Source organism: Poecilia reticulata, chromosome 17, assembly GCF_904066995.2.
Source record: "Poecilia reticulata chromosome 17, P_reticulata-male-v2, whole genome shotgun sequence".
Classification (NCBI taxonomy): Eukaryota; Metazoa; Chordata; class Actinopteri; order Cyprinodontiformes; family Poeciliidae; genus Poecilia; species Poecilia reticulata.
In genome coordinates this window covers 25,321,816-25,338,279 of record NC_088846.1, presented here as the reverse complement: position 1 = coordinate 25,338,279, position 16,464 = coordinate 25,321,816, and the positions used below count along the sequence as shown (strand labels likewise).

At 37.9% G+C, this 16,464-nt stretch overlaps 1 protein-coding gene across 3 annotated transcripts in view; it reads right to left on the bottom strand.

The window, feature by feature from the left end:
- Window positions 1–490: 490 nt before the first annotated feature.
- The window catches only part of nectin4b (nectin cell adhesion molecule 4b), a 29,248-nt gene continuing 13,274 nt past the window's right edge, over window positions 491–16,464 (bottom strand). For 2 of the 3 annotated variants that reach the window (XM_008433992.3, XM_008433993.3), the window contains exons 4-11: window positions 15,747–16,025; window positions 12,492–12,609; window positions 7,817–7,968; window positions 5,051–5,219; window positions 4,800–4,875; window positions 4,510–4,569; window positions 3,554–3,754; window positions 491–2,940 (exon numbers count right to left, since the gene is read on the bottom strand). In XM_008433992.3, the coding sequence (XP_008432214.1) occupies window positions 2,644–2,940; window positions 3,554–3,754; window positions 4,510–4,569; window positions 4,800–4,875; window positions 5,051–5,219; window positions 7,817–7,968; window positions 12,492–12,609; window positions 15,747–16,025 (1,352 nt within the window). In that variant the 3' untranslated portion in view covers window positions 491–2,643. The remainder of the gene's footprint in view (window positions 2,941–3,553; window positions 3,755–4,509; window positions 4,570–4,799; window positions 4,876–5,050; window positions 5,220–7,816; window positions 7,969–12,491; window positions 12,610–15,746; window positions 16,026–16,464) is intronic. The other variant, XM_008433994.3, reaches the window with a different exon arrangement.

Here is a 16,464-nt window from a genome sequence, read left to right as displayed (position 1 = left end):
GCAGTGTATGGCCTGAATTTTCCCTCATCGTAATGCTTCATCAATAAGTCGTTAAAAATAAATTTGCATGGACTGGCACAATGTTTCTTTTAAATCAACTCAGACATTTTAACCCAGCTCATCACAGGAAAAGGCTTCTTAATAAGATTTATATTATTTTCTCTTGTACAGTATTGATCTGAGTTTTCAGCTTTGTGTCGAATTATGCCAAGCCCATTTGAGCTTCTTGGAAGTTTGAAACTCATCTATTTATCTTTTTACACCCAGCTAAGCAGCTGTTCTGGTTCATCTTCACTGCTTTATTCCCAGCCCAACCTGCAGCCAAGCATATAATCTCCTGGGCGAAACAATAACTTTTGCCTCCTGGGTGTACCTTCACGTTTCTCATCGTCCCTTTATAACCACAGCTTCATTTCCCCATCACTGAAAAAAGAAAACATTAATACATGAAAGTCAGAACCATAATAAACCTCAACAGCCTCTCAATGACTGCTTTTAAAATCCCATACGCTGTAATTTTAATAATAAAATCTTAGTTATTTACATTTGACTTCCTTACAGTAAAACACATATACAAACAATACAGAGTTTCTTCATACAAAATAAAATGTCCAGTTCATCCAGCTGCTCATCAGTGATCATTTACAGTCCAGTTTTGTCCAATAAAATCCGCATTTTAGCCATTTTTCTTCAAATGTGTTCATTTTTATCACAGTTCCTCCCTTTACGCTTTAGTTCCTGCAGGTAGCTGTTGATGTTTCACATGTAGTCACACCTGTGAGCCAAAACAATATGGCCACAGATAGTAACGTGAGTAACACTGCTTTTGTTCTGCAGGGGAAAATGCGTCCTGTACATAAATCAAGAGAGACATTTTAATGAGTAAAATTTGTCGAGCTGCAAAACCCGTTTGACCCGTAGAAAAACAATAAAGATCATATAAATCTAGCAAAATATGTACATTGAAAAATATAGTTTATGAAAGACTAAATATAGTAAACTCTTCTATAGGCTTGGGCCAGCATGAGATTATCATATCTGAATATTTACACAAAAATTTAAAATATTGTCTCTGTTTTAGTTTAAAACAGGAAAGCAATAATTACTCCAACTTCTGCTAAAATTACTCTATTATTACATTATTTTTTACATACATCCCACCTATTTTTAATATTATTTTCATTTTGATGCAAAGACTGAAGTGAAAAATAGATTTAACCCAAGCTAAATATAATAGTTTTTAAGTGCTTATTGATTTTCAGCTTGATCTGGTTGGAAACATTGAACCAGTCAATGAACGGGGCAAAAAAATCAACCTACTTATAGAAAGTATAAGAAATCCCAAATATTGGCATAGAGGAACAGAATAATAAACCTAAAATGGTGTTTTAGCAAATCTTTAATCTGCGTAGAACAACCCAGCTCACGTTTGACCACTGACACAGTTCAGATTCTAGATCAGAGCAAATTAAATATTCCAGCGTCTTTGATAAATAGTTTAATAAACCTTTTAGCTTTTAGCCATTTAATCATCCACTTCTTGTGCTCGGCCATTTTGACTGCAGTGCCTTCATTGTGTAAAACATAAGAAAGAGCCCAATTCCCATTTACTAAACATGAAAATAACCAATAGAAAACTTGTTGGAGGTAAAACTGACAAAACTGTTTCTTTACTCTCTCTGGAGTGTCGGTGCTGCCCCATGGTGGATGACGCCCTGGTCAGAGAGCCATTTTGTTTACATAAACTACCACTGATGACAAGGTTAGTTCTTATTAGAAATACACACTAATATTGCATTTCAGGCACTAAGGCACTGCAAGGTTTCCCTTAGTGTATTATAAGCCTGGCAGGCCACCAGGCTTAACTTGCCCCCACCAGGCTAAACGTGGTTTGTTTATTTTAAATACGTTTTTTATGTACAAGTAACATTGACAGTACAGAGAAATTAAGCTAGGTTTATAGCTGGCGCATTGAACTGGACACCAGAGGATGCGCACCAAGGTTCCTACACCTCCTGGTCGGTCTCATGCTATTATTTCCAAATTATGATGCCCACTCATGGACCTCCAACTTTTTGTAATTAAAGATTTTTTTAACACAAAAACACGTTTGTTGATGGACTGCTCTAGTGCCCCTACCACCGTGATTAGCAAGTTTTCTAGGGAAAACCATGTTCATTGATGCAGGGTGTACAGTACAGTGAGTCAGTAAACATATAATAAATCTGTTTTAATAATCTTTTATCTCTGTAGAATAATCCAGTTAAACTAATGTAAAGTCAGTGAAACTAAAGTTTGTAAGATTATTTGATGACAGTGAGCGTTCTCATTCAGATGATCTGATGCTTAGTTAGAGGAAACGTCTCCAGTCTCTGAAGATCTTCCAAGATTCAACGATTCCAGAGTCGAGGAAGCTCTCTTCTTTTATTAAATGCACAAAAAATATCCCAAAGTATTTAAAAAGATCCCTGTTATTGCAAAGTAAGAATAGAAGTTTAGGAGGTCAAAAACAAATAAAATTGTCTTTGTTGGCGTTCTGTCCATAGTAGTTAAATATTTGTTTTTTTCAAAATAAAAGTCTCTGTCAGAGCAGAAATGCTGACAGGCTTTTCTCATTTCCAATTATGGAAGAAAGTCAGAGGTTTAGATAAGTTGTGGTTTGTAATAATTTTGGCTGGGCAGGAGAATGGCGTTGGGATTCTCTCTGGGCCTGAGGACCCCGTTGCTTTCATAAAACATTTTACTGAGAGTTCCCTGAAGATAATGCCGTCTTCTCCCTTCGTCATCATCGTGTTCCTCTGTTGTGGAGGATTCAACGACCGAGTCGTCGCCTGGGGAAGAGTCGCCTTCCTGTAGGTGACCCAGGTCCGACTCTTTATGACCGTTCCCATCGTCCTGCTGGACCTTCAGGGGAACCAGTGATGAAGGAAGGCCTGAATCCTGAAGGAAAAGGCAAAACAAGTTACATTATTTCTTCTGCTTAAAGGAAGTGATGAAAAGACACAGCTTAGTTTGGTCTGTGAAAATCAAAGTTCCTCATGCGAGGAATCCGTTATAACTGCTTGCATTTCTAGTTTCTTCTGCTTTTAGTTGTTCTCATTGCTAATGAATTAACTGTGATTTAGTCCCACTAGTCACACACCAGGCCTGACTACTGCCTGACCAGTGCAATTAAACTTTAATAGAGGTGTCGGGCAACATGAAAAAGGCTAAAGATCTCTAAAAGCAACACCATCATGCCCAGATAGGAAGAAATGCCACTCAAGTACTGAGGAAACTTTTAAAATGTCGCAAAAAAGAAAAAAATCAAAAGCACATTAGCAAGCAATGTCAATGAGACTTGAAAACCGCTGCAGCTCAATTTAATTTCTCCTAAAAAGAAAAGTGGACTCAGTTTCCTCCACAGCAAAAAAAATATAATAATAATCTGACTACCAGTTTTTGTTTCTGTGTTTCTCCTCCATCTCTATGAAACCACATTAGAAACATAAACAAACCATCACATTGCAAACAGAACTACATCGCGCCTAACCACTCGGGCGCTGACGCATACCAGCGACATGTTGCTGTTCTTCACAAACGACTCCACCCGTTTCCTGCGCTCCTCCTTCTCCCTGTTCATCTCTGCGGCTCTCAGGCACTCTCTGTCTTCGGTCCAGACGACGGGACGCCCGTATTCGTCCCGTGGCACCTCTACTGTGGGTCCCCACCTCCCACCCAGAGTGGACTGGCTGCCCTGATAGTGGGGGGGCTCCTGCAAAACAGGGAGGTGGACGTTTTAGTAAACACCCAGCAACCTGGAGAAGAATTCATTTGTCTTGACATTTTGTCATGTTAAAGCCACAAATTTTAATGTATTTTATTAATATTTAGTAAATTAGACCAACACAAATATAGTGCATATTTACAAATGGTTAAAACCTGCTTTAAATATTCCCACTGTTGTGTTTCAGGCTGATTTACTGTATTCATGATGCTGTTTGCACTACAAAAACACAGAATCTTACCAAATATTTTTGGTCTACAAATATCTTTACAAATATCATTCTACACATAAATTAAGATAAAACTAATCTAAAAGTAACTTCTTAGCATGATATACTGGTTTGTTTTATAAGTCAATAATTCCTTAATATTAATTAAAACTTCTAGTCCCAATGGCAGATTTTTCACTTAAAACAAGACATTTTCCCCATTTTATAAGTGAAAATAATCTTCCAGTGGAATTGTACTTTTGATTTAGCATTTTTAAAAATAATTTCATAATTTTCTCTCCATCTTAAATAGATTTTTAGATTCTTTTCTCCTCCTTCCTCCTGTGTGTTTGTCTTTGCATTTTCTGTGAAGTGTAATTATTTAATTATTAAGTGATTTACAAATCATTTCATTCTCATTTCATTCTGTAAAACGTAACTAATTCATAGGAAACTAATATAAAACATCTTTTTTGAGTCCTGCTAATCCAGGATTTAATTCCTTCTCATCCAATCAAGAATTTTTCAAACTCACCAGAGTCATTTGGCTGTATTTAGTGCAGCTGTCTACTCTGAGTAAGGCATAATCTTCAGACTGCAAAATATGGAGAAAATATTTAACAGATATATGAACATTTGTGAACATAAGTGCAGAAAATTAAAGCAATTCACTCTGAGTTTCATGTACAGCAGAACTCCATCATGGTTTGTGTGAAGCTGCAGCAAACTGTAATTGCGGACTTGCACAGCTCCACCCAAACCGGACCCGAGTGCCAACCTGCGGTTCGTCTCTGATCTCTGAGGCATCAGGTGGATTTTTTATACCTGAATTCGTGAAACTGAGCCGGTTGAGTTCAGTCTCCTGAAGGAGGCTTGTCTTGAGAGACTGTTAATTTCGTCCCTAGAAAAGAAAACAAACAAAACGAGCCTATTTAGAGGATTTATGGAACAAAACGTGTCTGAGAATGTGACAAGTTAAGCACTCGAAACCAAACGTTTAACAGCCAATCTGTCATCTGTCAATGAAAGCCTCATTTAGTTTCTCGCTCTGCTAAAGAAAACCTGGCACAGCTTACTTTGTTTCCTGGAGCTCCATCTTCAGCTTTTTGGTTTTTCTCAGGTGGCGCCGTTTGACGACCAGAAACACGACGAGCAGCAGCAGAAGCAAAGCGCCGGCTGCCGCGCAAACGATAATCAGCACCAGGCTTTGCTGCGACAGATTCTGGAGCGGCAGGTTCCGCGGCTCTGCCAGGAGAAAGTTAAAGCCGTTAACACCCTGAACGCGTTGTGAAAGGTGTGTGTATATACACATTTAAATGATTTAATATTGTACATGTGTACAGTGACAAACAATAAATTAAAATTCAAAACAGGCTTCAGATTAATGTTTCTCTGAAAAACTGTACATATTAAAGACAAATAAGTGTCACATATTTTTAACTAAATTAATTTCGTACCAATAGGTGTTAGTCTCAATCTGTTAAATAACTATTGCCCCATTTCTAAACTCTACATCCAACCTGAAATGCTTGAGTAGTTTATAAATAATCAATTTAAATAATATTTTTTACTGGATAACATTATGTCTCCTCATTCATTTTGGTTTCAGGGCGTTGCATAACATTACTGCTTTCACTGCAGCTTTTTAAATGGTTTTGTTGGTGTTGAGCGACATGGATTAACATGCTCCACTACTTACAAGTTTGTCAAAATCCTTTAACCCACTAGATCATGACAAGTTTTGCCTTCGTTTCTGCTCATAAGCAGAGAGTTCACCTCCGTAATCTGTACTGTGGGCAGAGTGTGTTGTAGTGGTTGATCTTTTTCATATTTCCTCACATTGGAGCCACATAATTAAATGTATTTTATCAGGATTGTAGATGGACAGAGCAACACATGTGAACAGGAAGGAAAATAATACGTGAACTTAGAAATGTGTTCCTAAAAAATCAGAAAAATGTGGCAAACATTTGTTTCTAGCCTCCCTCAACGCTTTGTAGAACCGCCTTGTGTCTTTGGTATCATCTGTGAACGGATTCTTAGTTGGATTTATTTCTAGACTTCAATTGTAAATTCAATTGTTTATAAATTCAATTGGTAAAAAGAGTGGAGCTCCTTCAATCAGGGCTCCTCCGCAGCACTGATTGGCTCAGCAATGTAACGTGATCCTCTGCAGCAAGTGATGGCAAAGCGGGGCGTCATCACGACTTTACACAAGTGTGTCTTTACCTCCGCGGCAGAGGCTCTGCCGAACCCCTGAGACTGACTCACCGAACCCCTGGGGTTCAATCGAACCCAGGTTAAGAACCACTGTTCTGCAGCTCTGACTGGAAGTTTAGGATCCTTACAAGTTTCAAGTCTTTTTGCCTCATGTTTTCTTTGCTCCAACCATTTTCCCCCTGCATGATGCTGCCATTTTCCTCCACTTTTTGCTGTTGCTACACTTGATGTTCCATATAATCGTGCAATTTGACTAAATTTATTTGCTAAATAGAAACATGCAAATTCAGAAAAAAAAGCTATTTTGCCAAAAGGATTTTGGATTTTGCAGTATTTTTTTAGGTATTCTTTTCAAATTTGGTTTATTTTGCACACAAGTCACATGATCAACAACCAGATGTTGCTACTGGTGCTAACCATGAAAAAGAAATCGACAGGAAGTGGGAGGAGGATGATGGGGCTGGATTTTTTTTAACGTCTTATCATGTAAACACAGTCATTCAGATATGATTTTAATTGTGTTTCTTATTTAAATGAAACACTGTAACTGCAAAATTGTGGGTTTTTTTACATTATCAAAATACTGACAAGCTTTTGTGCACATTTGTAACAGAAACTCAGTTACTGATGTTGCAGGTTTTACCTGCTTTAGTTGTGTAACGTCAAATGATATGGATCTTCAGCTGCTCAGTCATTCACATTCACAGTGCTAAAAGTATGAACTACTTTCTGCTGTGACTGCGGTTCATTTACCCTCCAAAAAACAAATCCAAACTTTAAATAATCATGTTATACTTCCTTCTTTTTTTATTTTGCTTGGTCAGACATATAACCTGAATATGACCTTGTAACTTGTAAAACCTCTCACAAATTTTTTCCCTTGCCTGTCTGATGTGTTACTTTAGTTTCATGATGATTTTTATTCATTTATGTTCTCTAATAAACCTCAGAAACTTTCAACAAATAGATAAATTCACACAACATTTTAAATAAAGTTTAGTAATTTGGAGATTTCTGAAGGCAATTGATCAAACTTGATTTCATTAACAGGTATCAGAATAAAAAGGCTTGAATACAAATGCATGCCACACTTTTCAGATTTTTATTTGCAAAAATAAATTGAAAACCTTGTTTTATTTCTTTCTGACGTATTGGAAAATTTTTGCCTGAATATATTGCAATCTTACGGAGCCCCTAAGGGGACATGGAGAAAAAAAAAAAAGGAAAGAAATCCCGACTTATTATCTCGAGATCCCGACTTTTTTTTCTCAAGATCCCGACTTATTATCTCGAGATCCCGACTTTTTTTTCTCGAGATCCCGACTTATTATCTCAAGATCCCGACTTTTTTTTCTCGAGATCCTGACTTATTATCTCGAGATCCCGACTTTCGAGATAATAAGTCGGGATCTCGAGATCTCGACTTAGTTTCTCGGGATCTCGAGATAATAAGTCGGGATTTCTTTCCTTTTTTTTTCTCCATGTCCCCTTAGGGGCTCCGTACTACCTTGTATGTACTTTTCTTTAAAGGTGAAAAAACACATAATACTTTAAATCTTATGCAACTATATCTGTAGATACTACAGATTCACCACAAGGGGGCAGCGATTCCCAGGTCTTACCTGATATATGCAATCTAAACTCTGTTTTTCCAGATCCCACGGTGTTCTTGACCGCGCACTCATACGTCCCACTGTCATTCAACTGGACGGGCCGTCCGAAAACGAGCTTTTCTCCAACCACAGACACCCCATCCGGCAGAGCTTGTCCTCTCCTGATGATAACCATAACAAGAAGAAAATGTCAGGCCAATTTGGAGAGATGTCAGCGAGGGGTGAACCACACATAATCCGTGAGTCACAACTTGAAACAACAAAAGGTGTGACTCGCTTCAGCAAATGGAAAATGAAGAAGGAGGCAGAGGGTAAACATGCATTCCAGTTTTGGCCTTTGTTGAGCAACAGCTTAAAACGTAACAATAGTTGGTTTATATCACGGAAGAAATCATTCCAAATAAACACAAACGATTATTTGGAGTAGTTTAGACTACCCCTAAACTATTGCTTTACATGCACCTGAACCAAAACCTGCAGCCCAGCCATCCAAACAGACTTTATAAAGACCACAGTCTGCTGCATGCAGACTGGATACTGTGCAGCTGAAGAGGCATCACAGTCACATAATGGAGCGCCAGTTTCTGATCAGGTCCACTGAGACGGTTCAGGTTGCTGAGTTGGTTTCCCTGAGCTGCAGTGGCTCTTTAACCACTCACTGCTTTACCCCCCGCTAAAACTGGAGCAGGCTCATGTTTCGCCCCTCAGAGCCCCACCTAGCTTCCCTGACCAGCCTTTTATGACAAAGCCACGCAAGAATATTTTATCTGACGAATAATCAGCAACTACCTGGCATCTGGACTCACAAAGTTCATCTTTGACAGCGACTTATCACCACATCGGGGTTGGAGTTTATTATTGTGCGCAGCCGCAAGTGAAACCAAGCGGTCAGTGGAGCATTACTACAGGATACGTAGCATTTCACATCAGCAAATTCACAGTAAGGGTCAGAAACTGTGAAGCTGTTGCATTTTCTGGGTTACAAGTTATTTCATGCTTCTACAAACCATTCAATAACTCAGTTTTTAAACATGCAACAACAAGATACTGGATTAAAACTTGACTGTAGCCTCTTTTTGTGGAGTGTGCATGTTATATACTTGCATATTTTGTTTTTTTTTTGGATGATCTGTTTTCTTTGTATAGTTCTAAGCCTTGTGTATTACGGTAAATTGTCATTCTAAATATCTTTTATGTGTGCAGGAATGATTCTCCATCTGTGTGATGGAGAAATAAATCACTAATTGACCCCTGCAAGGATTAAGCAGGTGTAGAAAATGGATAGATGGATGTTTTGCACATGTGAAATCTCATGTGCAACATGCATTTTTTTTAACTGCCTTAATAACTTTTATTAAAGTTAGATTTTTAAAGACGCAAAATAAAAACACTCCAGTCAAAGTTTTTGTAGAGAGCAAAAATGTGAAGCAACACAAACAAAAGGAGGAGGGAGGAAACTGTGGTGCTTCACTGCAGACCTGCAAAGCCAGACAACCAAGTTTGACAGAACGTTTTCCAAATATTGCTTTACTTTGCAGTAGTTTCACTTTAAAGTTATGATACCAGAAGTTATACAGTGTTTATATATGAATGTAATAACAAATGGTTATGATTAATTTAGGAACATTCAGAGTTGATTCTGTCAGTAAAGTCAACTCCTTACACATGTCGTTGGTCTCTCTGCAGTCTGTGCAGCAAATCTTGTAAAATTACAGCATATTTATGTGTCTACAGCTTACAAAATAACCATAAACATTATTTTATTGAGTTTACAAATTAGGCAGGGTTTTTCAATCTTTATAAAGATTTTCCCATTGAAATAAAAGAGACTGTAGAAGCTACCTGAATGCTTCAGGTTCTTTTAAAAATTAGTTTCATCAATTTACAGACAATTATAATCAAAAAAATTGATAACAGATAAAAATTGTGGTTTTACAGTGTGGCCAGTTTGGAAATGGTGTACATTTGTACAGCATTCGGTCCTGATGGTCTGTGGGGTGATGTCTCTCTGGACTGCCCCCGTTTCTCCACCAGTCTGACACCAGATGCCTTCACAGACGGTTTTGAAGGCCTTGTGAAAATCCCAAACCATTTTTGTCTTCTTAAAGCATTTCTTAAGAAACCCAAAGCAGTTTTGTTCAGAAAAACTGTTACAGTGACAACTTTGGCTGGACTTTAGGAAGGGCTTACGGGTTTTGTAAAGAATGCATGTTTCAATATTTAATATAAAACTCCAATATTTTAAAATTCTGAACTTGTAGTTCATCTTTTTTGGGACCAACATGGAGCCATCTCACATGGGACATTTTAAAATGCTTGTACATTTTTCTTTGTGTTTGATTTTGTAATTACATATTTTTTTGGCTACAGAACCAAAACTGGCTCTAGTCCAGACGTCACAAAGCTCATCTGACTGTATATCACAATAATAAAAACATTAACCCATAAGCTAAAGTAAATTTCTGTGGATCTGGAGGATTGTGACAGAAAGAAAAAGGCCAAACGTTTTTCCTCATTCCAAAACGAAAGAGTAGCGACATAAATATTCTTCCTGCATCTGCTAAACAAAGAGCCTCAGTTATTCGGCTGCAGCCTTAGATAAATGTAGTACTCCAGTAATCAGACAGATGAATGACCATGTAGATAAAAGCTAGCTGGATGACACGGAGGTCAGTGAATCATTTTGTTGAACTAGCTAAACAAATTTAATGGGTTTCACCCTAACAAAGTTCTTACTGTGCTGGCTGCTGCAGCTCTGTGTCTGTTTATGTTCACTAACTGGAATCTACAAGAAAATGGATATGAAGCAGGAGAACAACTTTTTTTTGTATATTTTGTCCTCAGTTAACTGGAACTGCACTGAAAACATAGTAGCGTTAGCTTAGCTCTTCAGCTAACTGCACAACATGAAAACAATCATTAGAAGGAGGAAAGAAATGAATTTATTAGGCAATGCAGTTGTATGTGTTGCATCAAATATATCTAAAGAAGGACATTTAAAAGGTTTGTGTGTTTTCCGGGATGAGTTGCAGGAACAAACAGTGAATATTTTGAGATGTCCAACTCTGTGTTGGAGCTGCATTGAAGCTAGCTTACAAAGCTCTGTTTATGTTGAAATATCAGGATTTCTGATTATTTAATTCATAAATTTCATTTCAGAGTCTTAAGAAGTCTTAAATAATTCCAGGTTTTATATGCTTTTATGTGTTTAATATTAAATTAAGCATGTCACAAATGCATGTTGCACCTGTTTTCTTTTTACTTTTAAAAATGTTTAAATAAGCAAGTTTATGCTCCTAAAACAGGGATATTGTGCATTTAGGCGATTAAAAGCAAAATTGTTTTGTTACATTATCCTCTCTGTCATTAAGAAAAGTGTGCATTTAATGAATGTCAAAATTTTCTACTGTAAGTTGCAGGACAAAAACAGAATAGCGGCTTTAACAGTGTTGGAAACATCCATGAAGAGAGACTTAGGTGGGATATAATCACCAATCTTATGTAAACGACACTGAAATGCCCCAATTTTATTAAACTTTAAAACCACAGAGTTCTCAAACACATCCAGTACTATTCCTTTATTAAGATTTGTGCATGATCTGATTAGGACTCAATATCTGCAAATGTCAAATCTTAAATCACTCAGATCTTGACTGGAACATCTTCACTTTGTAATTTCTGTAGTGTGATAGATTTTTTGCAAAGATAAGGTTTTTCAAGCTTATGAAATCTAAAATAAATAAAAAAATATACTACGTAGAACATTTAGTTACCTATAAAAATTACTGTAGAGGAGTGAATAACGCACAAAAAATTAACCTAAATGGAAGACGAGTCAGAAAAGCTGACAGTCTGCAGTCCTTCCTTCAGCAACAGGTTTAAAAATATAGAATTGTAAACTTAATGTCTGCAGCCTAATACAACGTTAAGCTGCACCTTTTCAGATAAATGTACTCATTTTAAATAGAAAGCAGGATGTGCAAGTTCAATATTGCATAAGCTTTAACATTATTATCTCATTTTAGACTAACTTCCTCATAAACAACGACATATTTTCTTCTTGAAACACATCGGATTAAATCTTAAAGGTGGAGTTTGGCAGACCTCTCTCTGCACTGGTTATGTAAGAAGACTGATAATATTTTTATATCTGATTACTGATGGGCAAGTTGGGACCTTTGCATCTGATTATGTCATTCTTTTTTAGTATCTAAAGGTTGTCTCCTGTTTAAAGATTTTACACCCTGCATTCGACTGCTCTGCGCACATGCAGAGATGTAATGGCTGGTGCGGTGTCTCTAATTAAAGCACAGACCCTGTGTTTTTACCAGACATTAGAGTGATATTTAAAGCATCGCTCTGTGATTAAGTGCTTAGTTTGCGTCTCCTGCTCTTCCCCATGTCGCTGGTTCCATCCCTCGTGTGAAAACGTCTCCTGCCCCAGAAAGTCTCACTTCACGTTTCGCAACTCGACACCAACGGCTTTTGATTTCCGCAGCGAATCGAGCAGAAAAAGTCGTCCCACTTTAAACTCGAGCGCTTTGTTTTGTACCAGTGTGTAACATATAATTGTTTTCAGCCGCATTCCAGCAGCACGTAAAGAGCAATTTAGCACTGCAGTGTGCTAAATTAACATGTAATTGGCAGAGGTAAAATGTAGGTTTGTGTGATATGATGATGGTACCGAGTCCAGATGACGTTCTCTGGTGTTGGGTTCCCCCTGCCTTCGCACACCAGCTCGGCCTTCTGCAAACCAACCTGCCAGTCACTGGGGGAACTGGAGATGATGGGATCTGGGGGGTCTGAAACAAAGAAGCAAGCATTGTAGCTTTAAAAAATTTAAATGCAACTTTTTTCTAAGAGAGAAAGAATTTTCAGCAACTGAGTGAAATGAAACTGAAACAGTTGTTGAAGTAAAACCAACTAAAAGAAAACAAAAGTAAGGAATTATAGAAAAAAAGCTAAACTTTGTGAACCTTTAGGAGAGGACAAGTTTTAAAGTTGCAGTGTGTAACTTAAAAAATAAATCTGTTTTTTACGTGTTTGTTAAAACTGTCACCATGTCAAGACAGTGTAATATGAGACAGGTAATCTGTGAAAAGATCGATCTACTCCACCTTCTCCCTGAGCTGCTAATGACGTCTCAAGAAATGCACAAAAACAACCAAACAGAGCCAGGAGGCGGGTCTCAGTGTCGTCAATCAATCTCATGTACTCGCTGCTGAATGTGTTAATGAAAGAGAAACGACTTATCGTTACAGAAAAACTATCTATCGACTAGCTTAGCATTCACAACATGCTGTGCTAGCTGCAGAGAGCAAAGGGATGAGAGACAGAGAGCAGCGCCACACTTTGGAGTGATTGACAGCACTGAGATATCCTCGTTGTTTGTGTGTCTTTCTGGTTTATATTTAATTTGTACTTCATATTTTAAATAAGAAAAATAATCATTTGCAACCAGTTTTTACATTCCATAGTGAAATATTTCATTTTCATCGCTTCATTTGAATTCCCTCCTATTTACTGATTCCGCTTAGACTGGAGAACTTGATCTCATCCTTCTCTCATAAGCCACCACTGCAGCTTTACCTGCAGCCAACTCTTAAAATAGATCCTTGAAGGAAGTTTTCATGATGACTACCTGTTAACACCAAGCCTTTCCTGCGGCTGCGACAATACGGGAAGATCTGTTCTGCAACATTTTTAAACATTCAGTCATGCAAAGTTACAATATCATGTAGTTTATGAACTGAATCTTGCTGTTAAATCCCAAGTGAAGATCAAATCTTAAGCATAGTGGAGGAAAATCACAATACAAATGCTCAAATTCTGCTTTCATCCAATCCGCACTGCAGTTTGCCAGTCTGGAAAATCTTTGTTCAGGTAGAAATCCAGGAAAACTGGATGTTTGATTTTGATATACACTGCTAAAAAAAATAAAGGGAACACTTTAACATTTAAGTGAACACTGAAGTGTTCCCTTTATTTTTTTGAGCAGTATATTTTACCAGTTCATGCTAATTTCTGGCGAACCAGAGTGGGAAACTCCAAAGACATCGAGTTCATGAGTCACGTCCACACCTTTAAAGTTGCCAGTCACATCAAATCCAAAAACCAAACACTAACTATGACACAAAGATGCTAAAAAGTTAGCATGGCTACACACACAAAAAAGAGTCAAGGTCGGAGCATGGTCCACATTTTCCCTGGACATAATCTGATCTGTCATTACCGGCTAACGTTTAGTTCTCACTTACTTCCACAGACCGACAACCGAGGCTGAATAAACACGATTCAAGGACAGAGGGTGATCTTTTTTCAGAACAGGAAGATCTGAACAAAGCTGGCTCAGAGCCTAAAGAAAGGTTTGAACAGTCGCTCAGTCATTTCAGACTCATTTTCCACCCTTAGGTTTCGCTAAAGGAAGAAAACACCCAATTTGATGCCGGCTGCAGCCAGATTAGTACGTTAACGCAGTCAGTGTGAAGGCTGAAGCCTCTATAAGCTGCTGATGCTCCAGACTTGATCATCACTGAGGGTTCAGCAGGCAGGATTCAGTTCAGGAACTACAGCTGGGAAAAAAACTGAGACACTGAACCACATTATAAACCTCCTGGTTTCTCCACCAAATATTGATTCCTGAACTCTTCCTGAGTTAAAACATCAGTGCTGTCGTTTCTAAATTAATACGAACTTGTTTTCTTTGCACCATTTGAGGTCTGAGAGCTCTGCATCTCTTCCATTTCTCATTTCCTGCAAATAAATACAAAATTTTTGCTTGAAATTTAAGAGACACGTTGTCAGTAGTTCATAGAATAAAGGAACAATGTTCCTTTTACTCAAACATAAACCTATAAAAAGTAAAATCAGAGAAACTGATCATTTTAAGTGGTCTCTTCATTTTTTTCCAGAGCTGTAAATGATATTCGTTGCATAACATGTAAAAATGTAGCGGAACAAATCTTCTCACTTTGCTGTGACAACAGAAAAAGTTTGGGCATATTTGCTAAAAGCAATAAAAAATTCCTTCTAGGACTCCGGCTGTGAACTCTAGTTAATCTAAATGCCAACAAAGAGGCAGAAAAACATAATTTGCTGTTTTGTTTTGAGAGACAACAGCAGGTAAAACGACACACTGAATCACGCGATGGTCACAACTTTACGAGAGAAAGATGGATCTCGATCTCAAGTCTAACATGAATCAGGGTTGAAACAATTAATGGGATTAATTTAGTAATTTATTAATAGTTTACAGATTCTAAAAATGCCAATTTCTGAAAAACAACGTACTGAAAGCAATAATTAAACTTAAAAATGTAAATGCATGACCTTTGTCTGTGAATACAAAGGTAAGGACTCGGCCTGGTTTTAGCTTCTCCTATTAAGCACCTTTTATCCAATTATTAATCGATTAATTAAAAAAATAATCAACTGATCAGTCTTGAACCGTATTGATAAGTCAAGCAGGAAGGGTTGAGATTTTCCCAATACTGGAAGGTTTTTCCACTGCAGATGCATCCTTTGCTACAAACGATCAAACATTCACTAGAAGAATGATGTTATTTCATTTTAGGGAATAAAATGTTTATTGTATTATAGAAATAGGATTTAGTTATTTCTTTATTTGCATTTTTTCAATGTATTTATAATATTGCATAAGATAGTTTATGCCCACTGATTGACTTAACAATTGGGAGGTTCTTAAAATCGCTCATTTTCCAGACACCAAAAACGTTTTTGCCAAAAAAACATCCTGTTGTTTTTTTTAAGCACTTTGCTGTTTTAGAAGCAGTAGAAACTCAAATATAAAAACATATCAAATGTTAATTGTTCATAATGGACCCCCTTTAAGTGATTCATGTTTAACGATTTGACTTTGTAGCCACTTCTCCGTAGCATGGAAGTCCTAACTGGACTGGTTCATCGGTTCTGTACTCACACTCGACCACCAGGGGGTTTGCGATCCTGCGCGGCTCCTTCAGGCTGGGATGCCACACCAAGCAGTCCAGCTTCTTGCCGTTCATGCTGCGCAGCGGGTGGAGCGAGTATTGGATGAACGTTTTCCCGTCTTCCCCGGTGTGGTTCCTGGAGTAGCCGGGCAGCTCGGTGTCCCAGGACAGCCCGGGTCTGGGGTAGCCCACGGCCCGACAGGTGGCGACAACGCCGAACGCCTGGCCTTCCACCAGGTTCTCCTGTTCCACAGAGGAGATGGGCAGCACTAAGGAGAGCAGGGAGATGTTTGCTGGTTAGTATTTTTAAGCTCATGTTTGTTTTCTAAGCTTTAAGTGATACTGCAGGGCGACACTGACCAGAAACACGTTTTGTTCTATTTTAGGGTTTGTCCACAGATGATGCATACAAATGGTATTCCTGGCTTTTCAGCCAACATAAGGAGGTTACTGTTCACATTTTAGCCCCATAGATCGTTTTCAGTGCAGACACAATGGCTGCTGTTCACCTAAAGGAAGTTCAGCTTTAGGAAACAATGCCCAGTTTGCAATAACACACCTGCACCTGCCCTACTTTACCACAGTCAAATGTCTGCAGTGGAAACTGAAATATTATATTAATGGAGGGTTTTTTATTGGTGTTTTAACTACTTTACTTATTTCTTTACTTTATTTTCATTACAATGTCTTTATTTTACTTATTACTTT